General features: G+C 42.9%; 1 protein-coding gene across 1 annotated transcript in view; it reads right to left on the minus strand.

Annotated features, from left to right (window-relative positions):
- Positions 1-751: 751 nt before the first annotated feature.
- The window catches only part of ITIH5 (inter-alpha-trypsin inhibitor heavy chain 5), a 48,328-nt gene continuing 26,255 nt past the window's right edge, over positions 752-22,824 (minus strand). Inside the window, exons 8-14 of the mRNA XM_042872789.1 lie at positions 15,266-15,437; positions 12,470-12,779; positions 8,751-9,304; positions 8,330-8,380; positions 7,146-7,262; positions 4,651-5,028; positions 752-3,386 (exon numbers count right to left, since the gene is read on the minus strand). Coding sequence (XP_042728723.1) covers positions 3,088-3,386; positions 4,651-5,028; positions 7,146-7,262; positions 8,330-8,380; positions 8,751-9,304; positions 12,470-12,779; positions 15,266-15,437 — 1,881 coding nt within the window. The 3' untranslated portion in view covers positions 752-3,087. The remainder of the gene's footprint in view (positions 3,387-4,650; positions 5,029-7,145; positions 7,263-8,329; positions 8,381-8,750; positions 9,305-12,469; positions 12,780-15,265; positions 15,438-22,824) is intronic.

Consider the following 22,824-nt stretch of genomic DNA (forward strand, 5'->3'; position numbering starts at 1 on the left):
TCTCAGTTGGGGAATAAACCTGGTGGTGCTCAGTGCTGGGTGAGGTGGTTCGCAGTGGGCCATCATGATCACTAGGAAGAAACCTTCTTACTTTGAGGGGGACAGAGCCCCAGAACAGGCTGCCAAGAGAGGTGGGAGAGTCTCCTTCACTGGAGATACTGAAAACAGTCACTTCCACTGTGCTCTGGTGTGATTGCTCAGCCTTTGTATCTGAGCAGTTTGTGATCATAAACCACATCGATGCAAAGCAAAGTGCTCTGTGACACTCGTGGAGATGAGAACAGATGTGTGCTTGTCATGCACTTAGCACAATGTTTTACCTGGGGCATCTCTGGGTTATCAAAAAGGGGTGTAAAGATGAAGCCTGGACAATCCTGAGGGAGGAAAAGCATTAACACCCCTTTTTTTAGCTATTGGAACAGGTTGCCCGGAGATGTTCAAGGTTAGGCTGGGTCAGGCTCTGGGCAATCTGATTGAGCTGTAGGTATCCCTGCTTATTGGAGGGGAGTTGGATTAAATGGCCTTTATGGAGGTCCCTTCCAACTCATGATTCTATGGAAGTTGAATCATGAAGTTTTTAGTCCACAACCTGCTTTTGTCCAGTGATCTTGGACCAGCAAGAACATGAACTCTCTTAACTTCAGAGTGGTTCTTTCAGTCATCTGGTAGCATAAGTTTGTCCAGGAGCGTGAAGCATACCTACCCTTAGCTTCAAAGTGCATTTCATCTTTGGTAAATGAGAACTTCATGGTAGCGTTCACTGCAAAATATTTATTGTGAAATGGATAACTGGAACCTTAAGGAGAACTTGAGTACATTGCTCCAGGTGCTTCACATGGTTGGGCAGCTGGACTTGACCATTATTCTTTTCAGACCCTGAAAGAAATATGTTTTCTTGGCTGGGGAGGAGGACCAATGATGCACCTGAAGCGTTAGCAATACATGTGTCTGTATATACATACCTATGTACAGGAGAGATGAGAGCTAACCAAACGGCTCCCACTAGCAATACACTTCAACAGCAAAATGTGGGGGGAGAGTGAAAATATTACTGTGAGGACTGCACGAGGACACCCACCATCTAGAAGTTTGCTGTCACTACCCTCATCCTGTGCTAGAGGAATGGGATGTTACTTTGCAATGGATGAGGTGATGTTCCTACTGTCTTCTTGGGTAGAGAAGTCAACCTCACAGACTCTCCTTTTATTCCCGTCTTGTGAGCATACTGTGAAGTCTCTTTAGTTATTGTGTGATCAGAACTGCCAAAGGTCTTGCCTTTGCTTCTCCTTGCGGGAGAGCTGTTTTCCAAGATAGCCAGGCTCAAAGCAGTAGTTTGGAAAAAACATGGAGACAAAATCATGAGCCTTGACAGACGTTTTGCATTGGCCAAGCTCTCTGGAAGGACCTTGCAGAGCACAGTTCTAGTTGGTTGCACTGGGCTGTTTCCCTCTCCCCATAGAATACAGTGTAAAAAAAGCAACCGTGCTCACTACCTGTTCTGCTGCTGCAGTGCTAACTCAATGATCAAGCAACTAGAAAACAACTCCACCCAACCCAACTCCAGCAGCTGGAGTTCTGACAGCAGCAGTATGACTTTGTTCTTAAATATGCAAAAAATTAGTCAAAATTGAACCTATTTCTGTATGCCTCTGGCAACTTCTTATTTTTCTGCTCACACATGGATATCATTTAGCTCTGGAGATGCTTCCATTAGCTACCCGCCTTCCTTTCTCTAGAAGAGGCAGAGCATGCATGAGTTCAATTTGGCCGCAAAGACTTGGACTTTGTGGTTGTCAGAGTCCTCTTTGGCCAAGTTCTCTACCAGCAAACTCCCCTGTGGCTGATATATAGCATTATTCAGTGGTGCCTCATTTTAAAATAGACCACAGCTTTGCTGTTTGGTTTTGGAGGTTTCTTTGCAGAGCAGAACCACCTGCAGTGGGGGTGGCTGGCAAAACCTCCCCTAAGCTTCTGCTGCCAAATTCCTGCTGTGTACAAATTCCTGCAGGGCAAGGAAGGAGAAGCAGCCAGGGAAACTGGGATGAAATTTTTTGAAGATTCAGAATAAATAAATACTTCTCTGATTAGAAAAGCAGCTACAACTGTCCAGTCTAAAGTCACAATTGAGACACTTCTTTGTAGGTTCACAAGCTATGGAGAGTACATGTTCATTATCTTTCAGCAAATTTAAATCTCTGCAAAGCAGAAATGCTCTGCTCAAGGAAATGGGAGGTCTGCTGGAAGCTCACCATGGAACTTTGCTCCTCTCTGAGGGAGTAACGAATCAGGATGAAATCACGACATTTATAATGTCATTTAAATGGGACAGCTTGAGGAATGACTGCTGGCACCGATCCTATTTCTGCAGAGGACCACAGGTGCTTTTATGCATGCAGCCTGTACTCTAAGACAGCAATAAGCTCTATAAGGGTTTTCACCACTATATTAAGAGTCTGTAGTATTCAGGGTGCAGCATGTTTAGTGGCAAATCCAGACCCTATCCCAGCAGCCAAGAAATCAATACCTTGTTGTGGCCTTAAAGTTTTTATTTCTTTCTTACCTTTTTGATGCTAATGGCTCTCTGCAGATGAATATCCACCCATCTCTCCTCTCCCTCTTCTCTTCCCAGGGACCATGGCTGGAGCATGTACTCCACGTCACTTCCTTGCAAAGTATTTTCACCCAAGGTTGCCTCCCTAGATAGGCACTGTGATGTATGATTCACGCCTTTCGTGGGTGACTCACAGACCCTGGGGTTATTGCACAGATCCCTGAATGGATTTAAGGCAGGCAGCTCTCTGCATTTATAGGACTGCCAGCCCCTTTCTCCCTCCTGACCCACTAGGAGAACACCAATCACAACTTTAACTGTATCCTCAATCCTTTCCTCCCACCTCCTTGTCTTCACGAATTTGATGAACCCTGTTCATGTAGCATGAATTAGAGACAGTGGATTTCCAAGGGCAACAAGATTTGGTTTCTTTGGCACCAAAAAGTATAGAAATATTCATAAATTGCCTATCTCTAGAGGCTTCAGAAGGGACCCGCTGTCACACATGCTGCTGCAATGCATTGCTATGATCAGTCTTAAAGGCTGTTTCTCGTCCCAGGGCTGGTCCCAGTGTCAAAAGGATGAGAAGCCAAATAGTCTTTATAGCTGCCATCAATCAGTTTGTCTGCATTGTTTTTGGCAAACCAGCAGTCAACTTGCTGCTGGCCATTGTAGATCCTCCTTTGCTTCCACACAACAGGAACAAGCCGGCCCTTCACTTTCAGAGTGTTTGTAAGGTTTGGCTGTAATGCTTCGGTTTGGTTTTGGCCAACTTGCTGTTGATTTATGTTTAAAGATTCCCGAAGAAGTTTAACTTCATGGCTCAAGAACTGACCTGCAACACAATATAAAACACATCACTTTCATGGTTGCTTTGTGCCTACGTATAAGTAAATTTTAAAATAGGTTATATTTTGAGGGTTCTCAGAGTGCAGAGTTGTTTACAGCTTCTCTGCAATAGCAGGACGAGTCTAGGTCCTGAGATACTTTAATAAAACTTGTGAAGACAGAGATTAGAATAAGACCTTATTTCTTGTCCACTGACTGAGCTAAAGAGCTTCTTGATCTGCTAGTAGGTAGTAAGTTCCCCTCTGTAGGCCATGGTTACTAGAGGATGATAGCCCAAAGCCTATCAGCAAGTGGAAAGACTGTCTAGGCCTATAACACCAAGTTCTCCTCTCTAAACCTCTTAATCTCTTTTAGGCAGATGCAAAGGGCCTGAATCCAAAACTCCAAACTTGAAGGATCATCTCCTGCTCAGCCTGAGAATGCCTGAACGTCATGGAAACTGGCTTCAGCCTTAGTTCTGTATATGTGTATGGCCATAAACATCACTTCTTGTCATCCAAAAAGAGCCTAACTGTTCAGACATTCTCTGAACCTTCCTAAAGCCCAGCTGCTCTCAGAATGTGGGGATGGTTCATATTAAAAAAATTGAAAGAAAAGGGTAACAAGAAATACTAATGTTTCTTAATCTCAATCAGGCTCAAATGTAAACAACTCATTCCTACAAAGACAGACCTTCATGTGTATGGAAGTACAGAATTTGAAGGCTGTAAGCCAATGATCTCTGGCAATGCACTAGCTCTGTGACCAAAAGTCTCTTTTGGGATCTGCAAGACCTCAGCTGACTCTCCTTTCTGCTTAGAGAGGGTCAGACCCAATTCTGTTACATCCTGAGAGCACGTAGCTGCTGATCTATTCTAATTTAGAACTGTTATTGGAGAACATTTTATTGATGCCTTATTAGGGGTTCTTGTGAAATATTTGCATTCTCTCTCTGTATTATTTATCTTTGTGAGCTTCTAGTATGTGCATTCAAATGACAGCTGCATTAAACAATCATTAAAATAGTGGTAATGGGTAACACAGGCACAGACGTAGCTCGGATAGTGAGAGAGAGCTCATACAAAGCAAGATGGGAGAGGAGTTGGGAATGCTGGCAACAGAAGTCATTTACAAAAGGAAGCAGAAGTTACACCTGGTAACTTCACCTCCACGTACCCTTTTCATCACCTCCTGTCTCTGTCCTTCAAAACTGTTTGGAAGGATAATTTTTCCATGGTTTACAGCTCCAAACCTGAGAACCTGTTACTTACCCAGTAACCCGTGGGAGTCAGAAGAGAGACCTTTACTGTTGGAGATGTAGAACCCCAGGTGATCCTTCTGATACGGGGCTGGCTTCTTGTAGCGGTGGATGAGGATGACAAAGCTGATTGTGTCTCGAATTGTCACAGTGATGTTGGAATTGGCAGAGATGGACACCTCTAGGCTGCTGCTTCTCACAACAGCATTCCGGTCACAGGACAGAATAAGTCGTTCTCCATCATCCAGGATAATTCTGGTGGGTGTGATCTCCAGGTAAGATCTCTCTGGCTTATTGCTGAGGATAGTGATTGTGTTGAAGTAAGTCCGATGTTTCTTGTGGCCATTGGGTGGTGCAGGAGCTCCAATTAATTGTCCATTCACAGTTACACCTTGCAGGAATAGAACCAGTAAGTGAAGACTGGAACCAAGAACAGGTCTATTGTCTCAAAGACATGAGCTTTGCAACTAACTACATGCAGATTTACCACCTCATGCTTGAATTATTTTACTAATCAGTATTCAAAACAGTTCTACCAGTGTGTTACAAACTGATAAACTTGCGTAGAGTATCTAAATTTATCCAAGCTAGGAAATACTGGCTTGCTCTGGAGGCAAGTGGCCTTAGCCTCTTTAGTCCTGACCATGTGTACATAATACCCAGGATAGAATCAGTTGCTTCTTGGCACAGCCACTTCCTAAGCTCTATCCAACGTCAGGACAACTTATAATCAGTACACTTACATGGGGTTTTTTGGGCTATATAAGAGAAATATTTACCTTGCTGACTACTATAACTCCACCAGCCATGGTATGATTTAACTGAACTATTTATTTGTTGCTAAGATTTGGGCAAACATAGGGCAAACACAGATCCTAGAGAAGTAAGGCAAGCTGCTGGCAGGCCTGTTTTTCCTCAAATCACCAGCTGGCATACAGACTGAACTTCTTCCAGGAACAGGACCTGAAAGTATCCAAAAGTTTCTGCACCAGAGGATCTCATGGCAGTTCACATTTTGAGACCGTGTTCCTCATTACTTGACTCTTAAGAAGAGATGTAACCTGGCTAGCTGCAAAGTAATTTCTACTACCTCAGCCACAACTTTAAAGATGAATTAAGACCCATAGAGGAAATAGCCTGAACCACAACAGTGTGATGTGCTAAACCTTTTCAGGTGTCAGCATAAGAAATCCAGGCTCACTTTGTGCGGCTGCAGAGGAATACCCTGACCCTGCACTCTGATTGAATTATTTTCAGTTTTACCAGCAGTGTCCTTTCAGCTTCCCTCACATTTGACCCAAAAGAAACACTTTCAAGTGCAGATCCCACTGAGCCAACTGAAGCCTTCAGGTCCACAGCAAGATTCCCAATAACTTTAATTACCTTTGTGACTTCCTGCCTGTAAAAAGTGGCTTATTTCCCACAGGTCTTTGCACAGCTACTATACAGAATTGTGGAATCATTGAAAGGGACCATTAAAGATCCAACTCACTCTCAGGGGACAGTAAGGAAGGAAGCTTGTAACAAATCCAATCTAGACCCAAGACATCAACACACAAGTGAACTCTACCCCTCACCATTCATAAGGGATTTTATAGTTTCCATCTTCATAGACTTAACAGGCTAGTTTTACAGTCTGCTTTCCTTAAACTCATTCTGCATTTCAGCCATGGAATCGCACGAGTAGCAACACATATGTAGTCACTGAAAGAAATGCAGGGAAACACTGCCAGGATCTGGATTTTATTTACCAAGGCAGGCATGAATGCATGTGAAACATGGAGAGTTGACCACAGAAAATAATTCTGGTGACTTTAATAATAATTGTTGCAGTTGTTTATCTTCTTTGTAAAACAAGTGTGTGAGTTATCTCCGGTTTTGACACCCCCCGCCTCCCACCATTTTCCTGCTTAGGACATAATCTGCTTATTAGTTGACCTGCTTAGAATTCCAGATCAGATCAGACCACAGTTTGGGCCTCTGGTTATCAGACTGGCTTGTGCAAAATAGATCCTGAATTGTGGGGGTTTTCTCAAGGCTATCATGACTTCAGTGAAAAAGCCTCACTGCTTGGTTAACACGTTTGAATACTTTGCTCTGTCCTGGAGCAATCAATCGATGCTGTAAGTAGAGAGTGAAGTTCGAATATACAAGGAATCTTGATGAATCTATGCTGCTAAATCTCTCACTTTTATGTTGTGACCTTGCAACTAGAGCGCTGGTGAAGCTGTGCTACCAAAGAAATGCATCGCCTCCGAACCAAATAGGTGAATCCCCTGTGGGATCTCTCAGCGTGGCTGTTTACTCAGCTGTGCCTCTTCTGCTTGTTCCAATTCTGCTCAAGTACAACTCCCAGCCCATACTGGACTCTCGTCAGCAGGACCTGAGCTCTCCAGTCTAGCTGGAATGAAGCAGCACACACACTTGAAAGGCACACTCAGCCTTTGTACGTGATTGCCACTCCCTTGCTTCTAGTCAGTGAAGACCTCAGCTTCCTTAACTGCTCACCAGATTCCTTATGGTCAGAGACCAGTCGAAGAATGTCTCCTGGTTCTCCATCAATATTGAAGCAGACAGAGAACTTGCTGGAGGGAAAATCGATGACAAAGTGAGGGTCTCCATCCGCTGGGAAGACATGGAATGGAGACAGATGTGAGAGGCATACACAAAATTCCAGAGTTTAAGAATATAACAAAATTGCTTTTCAAAGAGTATTTTTCACTGTTTTTTCTTTTTTTTCCTAAGGCCTGATTGTTTATTGTTTTTAGACATTTTGCCAGGAAGCACCAAGCTTTGCTTTGTTTTTCACAAAGATTGTTTTGTTTTTCTCACAGAAGGCATTGTGTTTTCAATGAAAAATTGAAACCCAAAGTAGCCCAGGAGAAAATTTGGGTGTTTTCTGCCTGAAATACTATTTCATATGGGATTTACCATGCAAGTGTTCCTGTTTTTCATAGTCTGTTCATGGGCAACATCCCTGACAGCATATATAAATATATCTTCTAACCAAAGATCACTGCGTGGGCACATGTCCCACTGAACCTTCCTGGCCAAGATCATATTGGAGCTATTGATAACAGATTTTAAACAATCCCATGACCGTATTTTTTTTTTTAACTCCTTTACAGGCCATAAAGTACCAAATAGGTGTGGTTGTAAGACAAGTCAAAACCTTACTTTATAAGGTAAATTTGATCTTTTCCAGTGAAATTCAAGTCTAAATTATTGATCTGGGCTTATTCTTCAGCATTTAATTATGACAAGAATGTTAAGTAGAGCTACAGAAGCAACAGGAAAATAGTAGAACACTATAGAATTTTCTTGTTTTTAATTTAATTTTTAAAAAACATTGTTGTTTCAACAGTATTAGGTTGCAAATATCTAACATTTTTTGACCAGTTCTATTTCAGAGTGAGAACACTCTTCCCGTTCACTAATTTACAGTATTTGCAAACACAAGGATCAAATACTGTAGATGAACTACCTTGCTGTGTTTTCCAACACTTATCCTCATTTCTTATGCCCTTTGTTTTTTGTTTTTGTTTTCATTTTCCTCTCTACTCTGCAGTATAGTAAATTGGTTTTTGGCTGATTTTATTGGAATGGTTACACCATGGTGCCATGCAATTGAATTCTCTATAAATCAGCTGCTGTTATTGTGCATTACAAAGATCAGGAAAATTGGCACTAACCTGAAGTTTTGGAGATTTTAATTCTTTGCTTATCTTGATGTCTGCGTATACCTAAGAGTGAGGAGAGAAGGCTGTTACTGAGCAGCAGAAAAAGCCATAGTATACTAATGCTCCCAAACATTTACTCAAAGAAATTATGGAACGTATTCCTGTAGCTACTTCAAGCTTCATTCAGAACACCAGATTTTCTTTTGTAGCTTCTAAAAAGCAGTATGTGCTTTCATGAGGTGAGTTGTGTCTATAAGGTCTTGCTCAATGTTGTCCAGCACACAATTAACAAAATCGATATGAAAACCCCAGTTTTCTGTTTACCACTCTTCAGTTCATTGTCTGGATCATCCCTGTTACCAAAGTCAGCCATGAGAGATTAACCACGTGAATAAAAACCTCTTACCAGCACATGATTATTTTCACCTCGTACCTGGTGGTGCCTTGTGTCCTTGCAAGCTCTGCAACTTTTCACCAATGCCATCAGTAGAAGGGCTGATAAGCTCCTCGTGAGGTGGTTCTGAATGGAGCCCAGCCTCTCTCATCTTCAGATAGGTGAAGGGAGTCACAAAATTGTAAGCCAGGGCCATTGACTTTGCTTTCTCTGTTAAATATTCTTTCTCCTGATTGTCATTACTCTTTAGCCGAGAGTTTAGCAGTTCCTTGATGGTGAGGTAACTCCATGCCCTCTCAATGTAATTTTGATCAGCTCTGCCATCTTCCAGACCAGGGACAGCTCTGATGTCATTTGTGCTTGGCAAGTCAATAGCCACGTCTGTTTTGAGGAGGATGTATTTCTTGGAGTTGCTAGCAGTCACCTCCACATGGAGGCTATCTGAGGTGCGGTTGATGAGTTTGCCAGCTATTATAATTTCAGAGCCATTGAAGTAGTTGGGGAAGAAGTTCTGAGTGACTTGCTCCACATTGTCTTCGGGGTAATCAATACGGATGTCAGAGAGGAGGGGTGTTCCTATCTCATCATAGAATCTGAAATAAAGATACATTTTTCACTGCAAGTACTGCATGCGACTGTATGCATATGCTCTTGCACTTACAGTCAGACTAACACATCTCCCATTCTTTCAGGAACAGTTAGGTCTACCAGACCCCAAATTTTACAGTCACCTGTGTCACTGGGCTCCCAGAGGCAGGGGAGTCTGTAACTTTGGAGGTTTTCAAAACTTGATAGACAAGGCCTCAAGAAACCTCACCTAAATTTGAAATTAGTTCCTGAGCAGGAGCCTGGGTTACATTACTTCCACAGGTGCCTTTCAGCCAAAGTTATTCTCTACCCTTTTTTAGTTTTCAGTGTTGAGCGGACATCTAAGCAGACTTACTGCATTTTGTTCAGAAGCATCCCAGAATGATCTGGCAATCACCTAACTTCCTCTAAAATTCAAGAGCTCCGCAAGGAGATACCTCTGTCCACTTACATATGCTTATTAAAAATAATTCTTGGTTTCTCAGGCTCACAGAAAGCCCCACATTTGTTTCAAAGCATACACAGAAAACATGCTGTTATCTGTAACTTTCTAGTGGTTATATTATGTGTGTTATTCCAGAACCAGAAATTATAAGACGCAGATGCTAAGCCCCCAAAGCTGTAGAGTATCTGAACCAAAACTCCTGCATTTCTGGAAAGAGTCCTAGTTACTACAGTTTGGGATGATTGATGTGGGATAAACAGGAATACTATCGTAGAATCATAGAATCCTTGCAGTTGGAAGGGACCTTTAAAGGTCATCCAGTCCAACTCCCCTGCAATGAACAGGGACATCACAGCTGGATCAGGTTGCCCAGGGCCTGATCCAGCCTCACCTTGAAAGTCTTCAGGAACACAGCATCAACTCATCTCTGGGCAACCTGTTCCAATGCCTCACCACCCTCACTGTAAAAGACTTTTTCCTTGTATCCAACTTAAATCTACCCTCTTTAAGCTTGAAACCATTTCCCCTTGTTCTATCACCACAAACCCTGCTAAAGAGTCTGTCATCTTCTGGGAAGCCAAAGGAAAATAAAAATCAAGAATGTTTCAAAGGACTGTAGGAATTTTAAACACTAAATAAAGGAGGCCTGGAAATCAGTGCTACCTTATTGTTAACTTTCTTTTGGAGCAAGCAATAGCCTCCATGGAACCAGAGAGTTTAATCCTATAATGCTTTTTTAATGTGTCCTACCCCGCTTCTAAGAATACTCTCTGTTGTACAGGCCAGAAAGCTTTTACAAGGGGTCAAGGCCCAGATTTACAGTACTGTGTTTTTCCTGCAGCAGTGTGCTTTTGATGGATCTTCCCAGGCTGCTCCAGGAATGCTCAATTTCCTATTTAAATGCTAGCCTCTATATCTCTTGGCAAATCATTTCAGCCTGATTTTGTAAACAAACAAGGAGCTGGCTTCAGCCCTTTAGTTTAGTTTAGCTTTTTTTTTTCACATCTGCTCATACAGATTGTTGGGAGGCTGAGTTCCACTTTATATTTTATTCTCTCTCAAAAGAAACCCAAAGCCTGAATCAGCTGGCTTTCTTTTAAAGTCTCTCTGAACACACAGTGTCTTCACTGTAGAAACCTTGACATGCTTTAAAACATGACTGAATTAAATCTTAAAACATGCCGTGCAATAGCTCCTAGAGTATTAAAAAAATGGTGGAGTGAAGGATACAACCTGTCTGATAATATAGCACAAGGAAGTATCTGCATGAAAATACAAGCCACAAAAATCAGAGCGCACAAATCAGAAATGTTACCCACATCTATGTTACCCACGTAGATTTCCCCTCCACCAGTGATTTGAATTGGCCTCCAGTAAATAATTCTACTTTTTCTTATAAATTTGGTACCAAATGGCTTTACCATCACATACTGTTGATAAACAGTAAGCAGTTTATCAGTTGGAGGTGTTTGAACAAGTACTTGCTGTGCTGAGTTTCTGTAGCCGTCAATCAGCAGATCCTTCATTTGCCAGGGAATGCCACTTGCTATCCAAAATACATGTTTGGAGAAGCAAATGACATGGGTGGAGTGGCAGATGGGTCTGTGTTGCCTGATGTTTAAGAAAAAGCCACGGTACCTTTGTGCAATTCCCCACTAGGGTCTTCCCTTGGACTACAACTGATGGCACAAGAGAAACATGATCTTTAGTACTACTAAATGTTGAGGATTACAAGAAACCTGTCAGGAGTTAGAGTCACAAAGAAAAATGAGGGTAAGAAATGACTACATGATCACATCAAGAATGACCCTTACATTTTTTTCTTTCAAAGAAATATATTCTGGAGTTTGGGCATGAGGTTAGCTTTTTAAAATATAAAGAAATAATTTTCCACACCAAATTGGTATCTTCATTCCTAAGCCTCTCTGTGCTGTTTGTGTTGTCAGTGTAAAGTGATCAGTGCTTCCTTTTCTCCTTCTATCCATCTGAGGAGAGATGACACTTGTCTTCTGTCTCTCCAGGTCTGCATGTCTAAAGGAGTGTTCTAAATAAAGGGAACATTCTATGGGGCTAGGAAGCTCCAGTACACCTCAGAGTTTCTGCTAGGAAAAAAACAATTTCTGGATAGAAAGAAACTTGCAATCTCAATTTCTAAGTACACTCTGCATCTTTCACCCAGAATTGAGCCTCAGACAAATTCCTGTATCTTGCTATGTTTCCTTAGAGGATTTCCCTCCCATAATGGCCCTAAAAAATGATGCAGATATCAATGAGTTATAGAATCATTTGCGTTCAAAGGGACGTTTAAAGGTCATCTAGTCCAACTCCCCTGCACTGAACAGGGACACCTACAGCTAGATCAAACTGCTCAGAGCCTGGTGCAGCCTGATCTTAGATGTCTCCAGGGACGAGGCATCAACCATCTCTCTTGTCAAACTATTCCACTGCCTCACCACCCTATCATAAAAAAACTACTTTATATCCAATCTGAATCTCCTCTTCTTTAATTTGAAACCATCTCCCCTTGTCCTGTCTCAGCAGACACTGCTAAAGAGTCTGTCCTTTTCTTTCCTGTAGCCTCCCTTTAGATGCTGGAAGGCTGCTCTCAGCTTGCCCCAGAACTCTCTCATGTCCAGGCTGAACCGCCCCAGCTCTCAGCCTGTCCTCGTAGGGGAGGTGTTCCATCCCTTGGATCATCATGAAGGACAGATAAAACAGAACAAACCCTTTCAGGTGGTTGGCTGCATCCTCATCCTCCTGGAAATGCCTCACCATGCCACAGTTCTCCAGTGCCATCCTCTCCAGCAGCTTGTAGTCCACATCATTGCCAATGCCAATGGTGAAGAGGCAGAATTTATCACGGATGGCATCCTTGGTATTGCTGAGGATTTTGGATGACTGTGTTTCCCCAACAGTGGGCCTCCCATCCGTGAGGAAGATGATCAGAGAGACGCTTCTGGCATCGATGTTGTTCTGAGCAATGTAATCATTTAACAGCTTTGCACCCGTCTGGAGAGCACTGTTAATATTAGTCCCTAAGAAGGCACCAAAAAGATTAGCTCATTTCACATTCTAAGGACATTGCAAATCACTTCCCTATTCTCCCTTTAGCAGAATAGGAGCATCTCTATTCATCAGGATGCTCTTTTTCTCTGCATGAGGTTGCTCTAGCTCTTTAACTCAGCTCCACTCTGCTAGCACCACTTTGGGTTAACTGCTTATACTCTTATAAATTAATTTACAAATTGCAGCTTATTATGTGAAATTGTTGAATCCTTGGGTGTCTCAGTGTACAACAATCAATCAGCCCTGGTAACCAGAGGCATAGTACATACCATGCCCTGCCAGTGCATACAAAAAATAGTTAAACTTAATTATGGGTCTCTCTTAGATGGTATCTGAACTAGGAAAACAAGTTCTGCCCACTTTATCTGAAGGGCACAGGATTTGGAGAGACAGAATAACCTTTCAGATGGAAATGCAAAACAAGTGGTCAGTACAACTCAAATGTGAGTGATCCTCAAAGTTTAAAGAGAAGAGAAATGGCTTTGTTAGTCAAAGAGTGTATTTTCACCAAACAATTTCCTATGATAAATGGAGCTGCCTGAGGAGAGAAAATAGATGAGAATGTACAGGTACAGTAGAAGAATAGCTGTGAAAAGAATTTGAGCCTAATGCATGTTCAGAAAAAAAGAAAGAGTTTTATTTCAAAGGCAACCACAGAGCTACAGAGGACTGCATTTTGCCATATGCACAAATAGTGTGCCACTGTACTGTTTCTACTTCTCTGGCGTGTGAGTATGACAGCAGTGTAAGCACAGTACACGTTTTGTGTCTTTGATCTGTGAGCCAAAGTGCATTCATATTCACAGGAAGATATTCAAACCATAAGCATATTTATAAGGAAAATGCAGAGTTAGCCAAAACCGAAGTATTGCTGGCCTGCAGTGGACTATCACTGCACATTCCTGTTGAACCTTGGAGTTAATCATTTCCTTTTGCTTTTGTTCTCTGTTAGGTTCACGAGCAAACTCAGCTGCCCCTGCACTTTGGCATTTCAGTAGTAGAAAGCTTTGTACCCTGAATTTAGTTCCACTATTGGCAATTGTTTAACTGGGCAGGTCCCTTGAGCACTTCCTAAACTCTTTCCCTCTTAATACAAACAGTGTGGCCAACCATCCTGTTTTCTGTTTTTCCATCAGAGTGTTTCCTTTGCTAGGAGTGGTCACTGTTCAAGGGCAAGTATAGGAAGACCCTATTCGACCTTCAGCCAGCTGTGGTCCTTTGCAGGAAGAACAATTTGCATAAGTCATTTTGCATCTCTTTGTCTACCTGCAGAGTCCTCAGCCAGGATGAGCACAACTGCCAAAGTATTCTTGATTATAAACCTTGGTATGTTTCATAGAAACTTAACGTGGCTTGGGTTGGAACGGAACTTAAAGATCATCTAGTTCCAACTTCCCTGCCATGGGCAGCGTTGCCACCCAACAGCCCAGGCTGCCAAGGACCCCATCCAACTTGGCCTTGAGCACCTGCAGAGATGGGGCACCCACAGCTTCTCCTGGCAGCCTGTGCCAGTGCCTTACCACCGTCTGAATAAAATATTTCCTCCTAGTATGTAATCTAAATCTCTCCTCTTTTAGTTTAAAAAAACCATTCCCCCTCGTCTATCACTATTAGACTGTATGAAAAGTTGGTCTTCTTTCTGCTTGTAAGTTCCTTTCGTGTACTGGAAGGGCACAATGAGATCTCCCTGGAGTCTTCTATTCTCCAAGATGAACAAGCTCAGCTCCCTCAACCTTTCATTTTTTGGTTTGTTTAGGTTTTTTTGTATGTTCTTTGTTTGTTTGTTTGTTTTTTTTGTTTTTTTTTTAATACTGCTGTCCATAGGCTGAGGAGACCACTGATTCTAATTCAAAATCATGCCTGCATTCCGCCATCACTGAGCCTTTCTGTTCTCTTCTCTCCACTCCTGACAGGAAGGCACAAGCAAAAAGGGTCAAAAACTTCTTGAATGTTATTAGGCCTGCTCCTTACTGTTTGTTAGAACATAGCGAGACAAGAAGGAGAAAATACTAGGTAAGGAACTATCTCCTGCAGAAGATAATCTGATAGGCCAGATTGGCTACTCCTTGGGGTTCGCATATCAGGTAGAATCATGTGCCTACTTACATACAGGTTTTCAGAAACTGTACAAGTACCAGTCCTGTATGTCCTTGATGGCAATATGTTTTCTTTTTCCTGTGTCCTTAAGAAAAGATGTTGCGAGTTTTCTCTCTTCCACATTTGAGAGAAAGGGCACAATTTGTTTTTAAGAAGTATTATCAGGTCTTATAACGAGCTCTGGGGACAGCTGCCCATCATATAAGCTTGTACAGAACACATATCCTTCTGCCACCTAACCCTGAGCGAAGGCAGGGAAGAGGTTCCCTTGTCCCATGAATAAATACTAATTTTTTTTTTTACTACTACATGCTAAAGGCCACTGAAATCTGAATATCAAAATTAATCTCATTCCTACCTCCAGTAGGTGACATGTTATGAATGTACTTTTTGGCATCTCTTATATTATTTGGGGTAACTGGCACCAGCCGATCCTGCTGCCAGACCTTTATTCGGTTGGAAAAGCCAATGATATTGAAGTGGTCTTCAGGCCTTAGGTCCTGGAGGATTGTGAAGAGAGCTTCTTTGGTCTGAAAAGAGAAGAGAAAGAAGATCAGCAGGTTAATGGCCAGTGCTCTGGCAGGCAAGAATCAATGCTTAAGCTTATAGATGTTTCTGTGTTACTGTTGGCTCATGAAGACATGACCTCTGGAATAATGAATATTGAATAATACTAAGTAATACCAAAAGACTGCTAGAGATCTTCTAAAGCCCTCTAGACTTGAATTAAGTTGTAAGAAGCATATGGCTAAAAGGGTTACTTAAAAGTTGAAACACCTCTATATATATCAAGGATGCATATGCCTTGTTCATAATTAGGATACTGATTGGCTCGTATATATTCCAGTGAATAGTTTTAGAAATTAGCAAATGCATAAGCAAATACATTCAAATGAATAAGAAAAAAAAATGCATCCTGACTAATTATTGCTGGTTCTACCTGCTAGTTGGATTCGTCTCAGGCATATTGTTTTTACAGCAATATACCAGCATTATATAGTTCTGCTATTTGTCATCCCATGCACATATAGGCATTCAGATAGAGCAAAGCTGGTATTGAGCTGAGTTCATAGTGGGAGAAGTTAAGGTTCTTGTGTGATAGAAATGACAGACCACAGTGGATTAGCCAATAGGAAGAGTGCAGATGTGTTCATCCTTCCCAGTATGACCAACTTTGGTGTATTATCCTGTGCCCACATGGAGACAAACTTCAGCTTGTTAAGACCAGCTGAGAGAAGATGCTCCCTGTCTTTTCAAACATACCCTGCATTTATATGCAAAACACATGAGAGGAGCGAGGCAACAACTGTAAGCAGAGGGATCAGCAGCTTCTCAGCTCTGCCCATTTTTGGCCATCACTAAGTCTTTGAAATTCCAAGGAAAGCTCTGTGAAGAATAATATGGTGGACCCATTGGCATTTAAAGGTTTCTCTCATGCCTATCAGAAAAATGAAGGATTTGTTCAGAATTAATAGAAAGGATAATCAGTATTGCTGGAAACCAGATGTTTCTAGGCCTGATGTTGCTATGCAAAGACAGTTTGGAGAAGTTCTCAAGGAACTGATCAGGCTGTGCCATCAGTATCCCTCTGGATTCTGCATGGAAGCTGATGATGCAACTGCAAACAAATTACCCACAACAGAGGAATCTCTAATCCTCCAAACTGGTGACTTGGCTTCCAGCCTGAGGTCCATCTGCAGTTCAAGGAAATATTTCCCTTAGCTTCCAGCATTTTGGAGCCGGGTCTGGATTCCTCACTGCCTGCTTCTGTCCTCCATGTATGCTTTTTTCCCTCTAGGGATTGCAGGATTCATCCTCCCAGTAGCCAAACTCGTCTCTCACTTATGCATAAAAGGGCAAAGCAGCCATCACACAGTGGAGAAAAGGACGTTTGTGTTTATTACATTATAATGACTGTGATCTATTCATTTGTCCCTCAATAACTGGAAACAAAGTAAGAAGAAAGTAAAAATGGAGAAGCTTCTATCCTACATAGGTATGATCAGGTCTTCATCTCAGCTTCTGCTGAGGAAAAGCTTGGACAGGATGGGGAAAAAATACGACCACAACAGCTCCCCGCATACAACCTCACAGTGTGGACTGGGGAGGGAAACAGACCTAGAAGGAATAATTTAGTGTGAAACCCCACAAATCTCATTAGCCATACTGTAGCTCTGATTATAACTAACATCACTTGATATTTCCCGTTTCAAAAAGCCTTTTGTTGGTTGTTTTCAAATCTGTCAAATTGCACTTTCCTCAGAGGGTTTTACTGGGCCCAAAAAGCTCTGCTTTTTCCCCCCGAAAACAAACCAAGAGGAAAATAATGTTGCTTTGGCCTTGTCACTGAGAGACTGCATCTCACCTCCAGCATGCACAGAAATTCCTTTTGACATTCTTGTCTGCAATCAGGCTGAAGAAAGGCAGAAACAATGCAGAGCAGCAGTGCAGCCTGTGAGTGCACATCACACAAGCTAGAACTGCTGAACTGAAACAGATTTTCCTAGAAAATGCAGTATTTCTCCTCCACATCCTCACACAGGATCCAAATGTGGGGCTGGGACCATCTCTCTCTCCTTTCATACTCTCTCTCCTTTTCAATACTTTTTTTTGGTTTTTTTTTGTTTTTTTTTTGTTTGTTTGTTTGTTTTTTTTGGTGGTAGTTAAGCTGTTTCCATGGAATTTGAGCCAGTTTTTACCAGCAAAACATTCTAACGTCCATTAATGCAGACAAACTGGCAACCCAGATTCTGGCATCTTGAACATTTGTTTCTGTAACTTCTGTAACTATTTGATTTCATGTAATATAAGTAGACATATATACACAAACATATATGTACAAGTGTTTATGCACATGGTTTTGCTCCAAAGCAAGGAGAATACGAATGAGGTCAAATGGTTCATTCTCATGTAGCTGTTACCTCATCCTCAGTAAAAATGAAGGGTGGGATTCAATGTTCCCAACTTGGTCATCAGAAAGCTGGGCACATCATCTAATCCCTCTCTAAGGCAGAGAGAGATACCTCCAGAGAGTAATTCATCCCATCTGTTTTGGATAGGTTTTAGCATGGGCTGAGTCACTATCTGGAAGTGCCTGTCCACCAGCACTGCATCCAAGAGGCAGTGCAACTATAGAGAAGATGAAACTTACCTCAAGACCTAATCCTGTCCAGTTCTGAGCACCATGGAGCTAAAAGGAGCTGAACTGGTTCTCCATCTCTCCCAAAGTGCTCTGAATTGCCTGCCTCATGCTGTTTGCTTCCATCTCTCCTCCCTAGGATCTAAGGATCTATGGATCTAAGGATCATAGAATCATAGAATCATGGAATGGCTTGGCTTGGAAGGGACCTTAAAGATTATCAAGCTCCAAGCCTCTGCTGTGGATAGGGTTGCCACCCACCAGATCAGGCTGCCCAGGGCCTGAACCAATGTGGCCCTGAACACCTTTAGGTATGAGTCTCCAGATTTATCCTGAAATCTCATTATGGCTTTGCTGGCCATATTCCTCATCCATTAATGCACTGCAAGAGAGACGTGACTTCCTTCTGGAGGGCTGGATGCAGTTCAGGAGCTGGCAGGCAAATCAAACTTTCAACAGAGAGAATTTCTTGGTAAAATTGCTTGAAATCTTTAAATACATCGCAATGACTGAGTGCTCTAGAGGCTCAGCCCTTTGCTCCAGTCTCCCCAGCCTCCAAGAGAGGATTTAGAGCTCTTCGTGCAAGGAGTGCTTGGCAGCGACTTCACTCTGGACAAAGCAGCAGGTTTCTTGTTCTGGCCTTGTATGGCCACAGCTGGAATCTCTCCTGTTTCTGAGCAGCCAAGAAGTGGGATTCCCAAGCTGCTCGGTGGATGGGGTCTTTGCACTTCTACTCCCGCCTGGCCCCAGTGAGTCACTGCACTGAAATGCATTCCGAAGACGCTCTTCTGTGAGGCAGAAAATTAACTGTTTCTTCCCTGGTGAGGGTCAGATCATTCCCCCACGGCTGAGCAGATGATGCTGATCTCATTTTGGGGATAAGCTGAGCATAGATCCAGCCCACTCACAATGGGGAGGTCCAGTTTAAGAGTCCAACATTTTTGTACCAGGTGCTGTAAAGCATAACACTTCTCCCAAAGCGTTTGCCTGGCTACATGTGTATTTATGTGGAGGACGGAGCAGGAATTAATGAGTGACAGAAAATAGCAATACTGACCAGCTGGAAAAAAAAAAAAAAAAATCACTTTTGGCCAACTGGGAATTGTTTGTAGCTATCAGCAACATGTTTTGAAACAGTATTTAAAAAGGAGAGTTTCCTCTTATTCCTCTCCTCCCAAGCCCCCAATTAGCATAGATGAAACTGAGCAGGGAGGTGGAGACTGAACTGCCATACCAGTGCATTTGAGTCAAGAAATGATGATGCTGAGTGATCTGTTAATACAGCTGGAACCTTGGGCTTGAAATAGCCACCTCCAGGGCTATATCTGGTCCAGAGCTGGACCAGAAAAAATGATGGTGTAAGGTTGGGTGACAGTGAGTAGCTGGAAAATGATCACAGTTAATGTCTGTGCTTCAGAAATGATGAGAACCTGAATATGGGTTTGCATTTATGCATTGTATGTGTAGGTAATGTCCTCTCAAGCATATGAGGTCAGAGATGAGCCAGCTCCCAGCCACCATCCTTGCCTTGGAGATCATTCTGATAATTGGGCATGCAATGCAGCTACTCCTCTTCTAGTTCATTCTTGCTATGGGTAAGAGAGTGTTTGGGGCTGAGATGACTCAGGACTGTCACAGGTAGCTCAGAGATGTGGTAAATGCCCCTTTCCTGGAGACATCCAAAGTCAGGCTGGATGAGCCTCTGAGCAACTTGATTGAGCTGTAGGCATGCCTGTTCAGTGCAGGGGAGCTGGACTACATGACCTTTAAAGATTCCTTCCAACTCAAGCGCTTCTGATTCTATTACTCTCAACATCAGCAGAGTAGAGAACTCCCTGAGCTACACTCCAGTTCAGCTGCCACTTGTTACCTTTCTGTCTAGCCCCTGAAGCCAGCTCCACTTAGCTAAACAATGGTAGAACAAAGTATGGGAAAAGACACGCTCCCTTGGGGCAGCTGAATGCCTTCAGCCCTTTTTTGGGATAAAGAGCAGCCTCAGAGACATCTGGGATGATGTCAGACCATCTGGGCACCTTTTAGGAGGAATCTGAGCCTTGGTGACATTTCTACCACAGTCCGTTGGTTGTTTGAGGAGTGAAGTCTGGCTACCCTGGAAACTTGCAGTTCAAAGGGAGACAATGTATAGTTGTTTGATGCCACAGCATTGACAGACACTGGCTCTGCAATGGAGCAAGCACACAGTTCAAGCACCTCATTATAATGCATGTCCCAGGCCCACATATTTAAATTTTCCATTGCCTAGGAGCATTTGTAAGTGTTCCATCCCAGTCCTGCATCCCCTATGCGAAGTCTCATGCCAGCTCATAAAAATCAAAAGACTTTCAGTCCTTGCTGAGTCCAAGTCTGTACAAATAATGGGTGTCTCTGGCACAGCACTAACTCAGACCCTTTTGGAAATGACTTCCAGACAGAGAAAGCTGTTCTTAGCACCCACCAAGCCACTGCCTCCGAGATCACTTGGCAACACTCAGTTATGCCCTGCATGCCCAAACACAGCTGGCATCTGTCCTCACAATGGCACGACAACGCAACATCAGAACCAATGATTGCCCTTTTCCAGATTTCCAGCCAGCTCTAGGGAACCACATGTGCTTGAGATCAAGGAGGTTGAAGAACATAGACAGCAGAGAGGAAGGCATTAACTGAGGCTCTGGTGTGTGTTCACAGAAGAGCAATGAAGCTGTGAAGGGTCTGGAGCATGAATCTTATGGGGAGTGGCTGAGGAAACAGATTGTTCAGTCTGGAGAAGAGGAGGCTCGAGGGAGACCTTAATGTTCTCTGCAGCTCCCTGAAAGGAGGTTGTGGTGAGGTGGGGGTTGGCCTCTTCTCCCAGATAAGTGACAGGAAGAGCCTCAAGTTGTGCCAGGGAAGGTTCAGGTTGGATATTAGGAAATAATTTTTCACAGAAGGAGCAGAGAGGCACTGGCACAGGCTGCCCAGGAAGGTGGTGCAGTCACCACACCTGGATGTGTTCAAGAAGAGGACAGATGTGGCACTGAGGGACATGGTTAGTAGGTATGGTGGGGATAGGTTGATGGTTGGACTTGATGATTTTAGTAGTCTTTTTCAACCTTAATGATTTTATGTCTCTATGATCTGCAACCATGTATTGAAAGAAAAGTAGAAGACAACATTTGACGGTAGTATCCTGTATTTAGCTAAAGAAAAAGCAACTACCTAGCTACTTCTGAGGCCTATCTACCCATTACTTTGGGATCTGGGTGCATCATAACCTTTATGTTGCCCTTCCGGATCTCCTGAGAGAGGCCATATTTGACAAGAAAGATATGGCACAAGACATAAGCATAAAGGGATTTAGAAAGCCACAGCTCTGCCCAGTAAATTGTCTCACAGTGCAACAGATGAGAGTAGGGCTCAGAAACCAGATCTCCTACAGTGAGGAGGAGAAAAGTACAAGTAAATATGTTGTTTGGCAATGCACAGTAAGGAAGCACAGGGAAAGAAAACAGATCCGGTCTTCCCCTCCCCAGCATCCTTCATGCTTTGGTTCATAATGTTCCCTTTCCAAACATGAACAGGCGGCCGATGAAAAGCTCCAGTGGTGGCTTTTCCAAGATGTTTCTAAAACAAATACCTGATCCATTTGCCCATGATCTATCGGAGAGATTCACATGAGATTCATGCGAGGTCAGGAAAGGCCAGCATTCAAGATACGTCTGAAGTAGTACTGTTGAGGCCAGAGAAGGTACTGCTACATACAGTCTGGGATCCTGTCTGCGATCCCAGTAGCCAAGGGGAAGGCAGTGGGAGCACCACTGCCATTTTACAGGGAGGAGCTGATTTGCCGAGTGAGCAAAGTCATTTTGGCAGTGTCATTCCTACTGAGGTTTGATGCCACTTCTTAGGATGATTTCTTTCCTCTATGGCCCATTTTCTTTCTGCCTACATATTGCAAACCATGTTCCAGTTCTCAGCAACAAGGATTTTTGAACCAAAAATGGGTTTTAACCCAGAAGTGTATCATCGGATTATTTTGCCCTCCTCTGTACCCCTCGTAGGGGGGGACAATCTGCCCTTTCTTCCTCTGCAGGGAGTGTCCTACAGTTCAGGGACTTAGTCTCACCCCCTCCCCAACAATGTATCTTTGTGCTTTCTTCCTGGCAGACATTGATGGCGTAACCAAGGAAAACTCCTTCACAATTCTAGACAACAAGCATTTTGTTTTATGCTGATGCTAGCATGTAAAGAGAGGGAGTTTGGTTGTAGAGCTCTGGACAATAAATGACTGTCTCTAGTGTATGTACCAGTCTCTCACCCCAAATCATCGTAGATCCCTTGCAAATCAACTGAATGATGCTGACCCCCTGTCTGGCCATAGAAAAGGTGCACAGCAGTTTCTCTCTGCAAAAGAATTTCTCCATCATTAGCAGGAACTGTCTCTACTGCCTATTCTATTGAGGAAATCATATTGCACAACTTCTGCTTAAAGTACTGAAGTAGTAAATTCCTGTTCAGTGGGAACTGAGCTCTAGGGTGTGGACAAATTTAGCTATCATTTGGAGGTTCTGCATTTCTCCAGCACCCAATAGCATGGTGAGGATAAATACATGAAAAACTGCCAGATGATCTGATTTCTCAGCAATTGGGGTTTCATGCGCACGGAGGGCAGACTAGTTGCTAAGTCTTTGCAACCTGGCAGCAGTGTTGAGGATATAAATAAATGTCTGTACAAAGATTTAGGGAGGCGAGCTCCTATCACTACCATGCATTATTACTTCAAGCCCTTATCAACAATG

The sequence above is a fragment of the Lagopus leucura genome, unplaced genomic scaffold (genome assembly GCF_019238085.1).
Source record: "Lagopus leucura isolate 7727_CA_CO unplaced genomic scaffold, USGS_WTPT01 Super-Scaffold_100008, whole genome shotgun sequence".
Lineage (NCBI taxonomy): Eukaryota > Metazoa > Chordata > Aves > Galliformes > Phasianidae > Lagopus > Lagopus leucura.